This window comes from Ylistrum balloti, unplaced genomic scaffold, assembly GCF_031769215.1.
Source record: "Ylistrum balloti isolate Yb309-2 unplaced genomic scaffold, AGI_CSIRO_Ybal_v1 Utg369800, whole genome shotgun sequence".
Classification (NCBI taxonomy): domain Eukaryota; kingdom Metazoa; phylum Mollusca; class Bivalvia; order Pectinida; family Pectinidae; genus Ylistrum; species Ylistrum balloti.
The window spans coordinates 254,078-259,698 of NW_026781978.1; the positions used below are offsets into that span (position 1 = coordinate 254,078).

General features: G+C 40.0%; 1 protein-coding gene across 1 annotated transcript; it reads right to left on the reverse strand.

Annotated features, from left to right (window-relative positions):
- Positions 1-552: 552 nt before the first annotated feature.
- LOC132544493 (uncharacterized protein K02A2.6-like) lies at positions 553-1,323 on the reverse strand. The gene has a single exon (XM_060208098.1). It carries the CDS (start codon positions 1,321-1,323, stop codon positions 553-555), a length of 771 nt encoding a protein of 256 aa, XP_060064081.1.
- Between the last annotated feature and the right edge of the window lie 4,298 nt (positions 1,324-5,621).

The window sequence follows — 5,621 nt, forward strand, 5'->3', positions numbered from 1 at the left end:
AAAGTTCCTTTAGCACTGTTTTTCGACCACTAGTATGAAATTACTTTTAAACTAAAACTGTCAAAAGTTTTTTCCATGAATGTTATTGAGAACTTAGATGAACATTTTCAACTTTAAACTTTTAAAAAACTTTTTAACTTTTAACTGTCAATAACTTTTAACTTTATAAGTCCATCCTCTTTGGCGGCACTGACATCCGTCAAGATCTTGTTTGGTAAACATTACGTATACTGTCCATAAGACGCGACGCGGGCTCGGTACGATTCTGGTGGTGGTCAACGATCGGCGGTCGCGTAACACTAATTGTAGGAATGTCATTTCTACAGTATTGGTCAAGTCGTTGGAACGATATGGCGACGGTTACTACGCACTTCGCCTGTTGGTGTTTTAACGACGTAGGATAGAGGGTTCGGTGCAGATTTCACGACCTCTCCACGAGTCCCACTGTCCATTATCCAAACGCGATCTCCTGGATTGTGCGGTGCAAGATTTCTGACGCGATGACGGTGATCATAGTTCCGTTTTTGGTTGTCGCACAGCTCACTTTCTTTGTCATTCACTTCTGTTAGATAAGGCCATTTTTTGTCGACCCATGCAAAGTTCGGCAGGGCTATACCCATTCGCACAATACGACATTAGGGCGACGTACGGATCCTTGTTTTTGCGCAACAGATTCTTGATAGTTTGTACGGCGCGTTCCGCTTCACCATTGCTCTGTGCATATCTCGGACTGCTGGTTACGTGTTGGAATCCAAATTCCTTTGCGAATCGCACAAACACTTCAGTCGCATACTGTGGTCCGTTATCAGAAATTAGCACATCTGGTATCCCGTGACGGCTAAATATGGAATTGAGATGTACGATCACATCCTCCGATGACGTTGACGACAACTTGGCGATTTCCACAAAACGTGAGAAATAGTCAACAACAAAAAGGTATGTTTTCCCTTTGAAATGGAAGAGATCTGTACCCGCGCGTTGCCATGGACGTGTCGGTAGCGGTGTTGGTATTAACGGTTCGGCAGAGTCTTTCCTTGCCTCGGCACAGATATGGCAAAAATTTACCACGTCCTTGATTTGGCTGCTAAGATCATGCCACCAGACTGACGATTTCGCGCGTTCTCGACACTTCGCGATTCCTAAGTGACCCTCGTGCAATTTCTCTAGGATCTCGGTCCTCAGAATAGGCGGTATAACAAGTCTATCACCTTTCAACAACAATCCGTCAGCCATGGTGATTTCACCTCGCAGTCCCAAATACGGTTTCACAGGTTCGTCTAGGTGCGTTTCGTCACTCGGCCATCCTCCCAATGCAAGTGTCATCAACATTAAACATACTGGGTCGGATTTTAGTTCAGTCCGTATTTGTTCCAACCGAGAGTTTGTCGCGGAAAAATTGTCGGAAGTTCGCTCAAACCCTTGGAACCAAGCAGGGAAATCAACGGCTTATGGTCGGTTTCCATTTGGAACTTCAATCCTATGATAGGTCGCTAAATCGGTCGAAAGCCCAAGTGAGGTCTAGAGCCTCTTTTTTGATTTGCGCGTAACGCCGTTCCGTCGGAGTTAACGCACGCGAACATGATGCTACTGGTCTCCGCACTCCGTTTTCCTGCACCTGTGTGATGACTGCCCTGATTCCATATGACGACGCGTCAGCCGATACTATCGTCTCCTTGTTCGGATAGTCAAGGGCTAGAACTGGGCTTGAACAAAGTTCCTGTTTTATGTCCGAAAATGCCTGTTCTTGGGCGCTACCCCATGACCACATGTTCTTTTAACTGAGCAGGTAGCGAATCGGTTTCGTTTTCTCTGCGAGATTTGGCGAGAACTTTCCCATCTGGTTTACCAGAAATCGACGGACTCCAGAAATATCTGTAGGCGAATCCATGTCGCGGATTGCCTTGACCCTGTCGGGGTCAGGTGAGATTCCATCACTGTTTATGACATGGCCGACGAATTTAATTTGGGTTTTGGAAAATTCACATTTCTCACTGTTCAGTGTGACACCAGATTTTTGAAGTTTCTACAATACGACGTTTACTCGTCGGTCGTGTTCGATTTTATCTGAACCATAAACGAGAACATCGTCAGTCTGACACACGAATCCTTCGTAGCCTTCCAAGATCTGTGGCATTTTCTTTTGAAAATGCTCGGACGCGGACGAGATTCCGAACGGTAACCTTCGGAAGTAATACTCTCCAAATGGCGTGATGAAGGTCGTCAGTAACGCTGATTCTTTGGCCAGTTCCACTTGCCAAAATCCAGAATTGGGGTCGAGCTTTGTGAAAAGTTTAGCACCCGCTAGCTGTCCTAGCGTTTGGTCAACTGCCGGTAGGGGGTGTTTTTCTCTTTCAACACTCTCGTTGAGCTTTGTCAAATCTACACAAATGCGCACAGTTCCGTTGGCTTTCGACACTACTACCTGATACAATGTAACTGGCCATTTTTTTCGACTGGTCTGTTCTGTTGAGCGTTTTAGTGCAAGTACAACTTCCTCTGGTCAGTTATTCCACATTTTTACAGTTTGGGTCAAACGTATTCACAGCTAACTTCAGGGTAACTTTTACATGGAATTCATAATAATAAATTTTGATAAATAATAACAATAATTTCCATGCATCTTTGGTAAATAGGCTTACAGTATATAGTCATAATCATTTAAGAAAATACATAATGTCTAATAGCAATATTATATCACACTCACCGACACCAATAACAATAATTTACATAACTTAGCTATTATCAGTAATTACTGTGTAGACAATTATACATAATGTATAATTTCAGAAGTTAGCTGCTTACTACAATCATTTATTATGAAATTGCCATTGACTAGTTTTTCAAGTCAAGTCGTAGTTTTTCACAATAACATGTACTTTAAATCTCGTAGTCAAGTCAGAAAAAATACGGCTGCCTTGCCACCCAGTTGATTGGGCTTTTCATCATTTTGTGTGTCTTTACGTCTCTGAGCCAAATGATGAGTCGGTATCTTGTCTGGGTCATGTTTCGTAGGTCCAACGCCATGTGTGAAATGATCAGAACAAACCCTTGTGTAAGACGACGGCTTATAGTTTTTTCGACTGATCGCATGTAGCCATTGTCCCTGAACCGTCTTTTGGCCAGGAAGTCTGTATAATTTCACTGGTATCCCAAAATCTCCCAATTTTCATAGGATAATTATAACATTCCGTCAATGCACAATAGTCTCGCCCCATGACGGAAGTGAACGATATCTGCTTACAAGAACGATAATTCTGGAGCAGGAACGATATCTCGCACAGATGAAACTAGGGAATCGGGAGCTCGAAGTGCAATCTATTTTTAGATTGACGGGTTTATTGTTACGCTCTTGAATTACTGAGAATGTATAGAAAACAATCAGCATATGTATATATCATTTGTCCAAAGAAATCGGCAGGTTAAAATTGATAATGACTGCCTTTCGTGCTTAAATATGTAAAGCTACGGAAGCCGGTTAGTGCCACATTTTTCATGAGTTAAATTTTTTTAAGTCGTAATTACGACTAAGGTATCTCGTAATTACGACATAGCTATCTCGTAATTACGACTCATGAAAAAAGTGGCACTAACCGGCTTCCGTATAAAGCTGATATGCTTCATTGGAATGTAATAAAAATCCTATCGCAGAAGTAAAAAAAAAACCGGGAAATTCAAACGAAGAAATATTCCTCCTCGCAGAAGAGCGTAACAATAAACCCGTCCATCTAAAAATAGATTGCACTTCGAGCTCCCGATAGCCGCATTCGATCGATTCCCAGATTCTCCACTTTTTTCTCTCCCATTCTGATCTCCTAGTTTACTGACCTCCGTTTCACTCTGGTAGTAGCTCTGATGTATCCTTCCACTTTTTTCTGTATTGAGGTTCAGTCACAATGCTTCCCTAAGTCAATCGATGCTTTGTGTTACAAAGTGTCGCGAAAAATGTTCCTCAAGTAGAAATTGGGAGCGAAGAGGTTTCGACCAACCAGAGCTCATCTTACATGCACTGTTCGGTTCGAGATAGGGTCTAAGAACATACATTATTATAAGTATCTGCATTCATATTCTGCAACTAAATATGACAAGCCATTGGTTTTCTAATTAATCGTTTATACATAACTGTATACCGAGACGGATTTGAACAGTTGTAACGGCGCTTCAGTATTGTTCAAACATCCTCTCTCTCTCTCTCTCTCTCTCTCTCTCTCTCTCTCTCTCTCTCTCTCTCTCTCTCTCTCTCTCTCTCTCTCTATTCCCCCCTCTCTCTCTCTTGCTGACTAGTTTTGATTTATTATAAAGCATCAATCTTGACCATTAAATCGGAACGTTCTCTGAAACAATTAAAGATATGAGTTATGTCCCCTAGCCCTTTAAGATTAGTATATTTTTTGGGGTTTTAATTGAAAAATCCATTTACCACCTAAACAGCAATTTTACTGGATAACAAATATATTATACTTTTAGAATATTAAATTGTATACATGTAAATGTAAATCAATAATAATCTTAACAGTAGAAGAGTCAGTATTTATATCTAAACGCGAGCCATTTCCATCAATGCGAGATGCTTACGTACCGACAGAACATATTTCCTCGAGGAATAGAGTTATATTATAAAGATATCCAATTATTCTGTAAGCAGACGCTGCATAGATGGGCATGACCACCGGGCTCTCTCCAGGATGCCATCAAACGAGGTGGTGGGCGTTCTTGCTAAATGTCACGTCAACAACAATAGGTTGAGAAGAGATTAAAATAGCTACGGTGAAACAACCATGCGGAAGATGGGTAGTCATATTTCCGCTTTGAGCACTGTCAAAACAATGTATCGCTAAATCTGCGTCATAAGCTTACCATTAGAAATGAAAACGACACAGAATCGGATACTCTTCGTAATGAAATAGCAAATATCAGAGCAGATAATATAGTCACCATAATAAAAAAAATCTCGGTCTCCTGGATTAATCACCACAAAAGTTACATTATATATCATAAAGTATTAATGGCTTATATGTTCCATTTCAAATCAAATATTTTATGTACTTTCAACTTGCGTTATTCTTGACTAAAAAGATTAAAAAAAAAAGACAAAACAAACCAAAAAAAAAAAAAAAGACAAAAAAGCAAAAAAAAAAAAAAAAAAAACATTTTTCGCAAATTTCTAATTTTCGCTAAAACAAAGAAAATGTCTACACGGCAACCACTAGAAATGTAAAAAAAAAAACAGTGAGACTAGGATGACCATTTAACTTTCCCATAATCTTCATCACTCTGCATCTCTTCAAACTTGTGTTGTGAGCTTACATGTCAGCTGTTTACATCTTACACGAAAAACGAGATTTTAGAACAGAAACAAGTCCTTGAAAATCGATTCACCTGCGACATGCAAACACCAAGTGCGTGAAGCATGATTGTTACTATTAAGAAATACAAATTTCACAATGGAAAAATTGAAATATTCACATTTATTATTCATATTGGTAGAAAGTTGTTGGTTTCGTTTAATATAAACGGCTGATGTAGAAAATCTATGGTGTCCTTTAGAAGTAGAAAAGTATATACATACAAAAGGATTTATTGAGGCTGGAGTGTATCTAGAAGTTTTTCTTACTGACCACACC

Excerpts from the sequence above, each read along its gene's own strand:
- LOC132544493 (XM_060208098.1), bottom strand. The coding sequence starts at position 1,323 with ATGACACTTGCATTGGGAGGATGGCCGAGTGACGAAACGCACCTAGAC.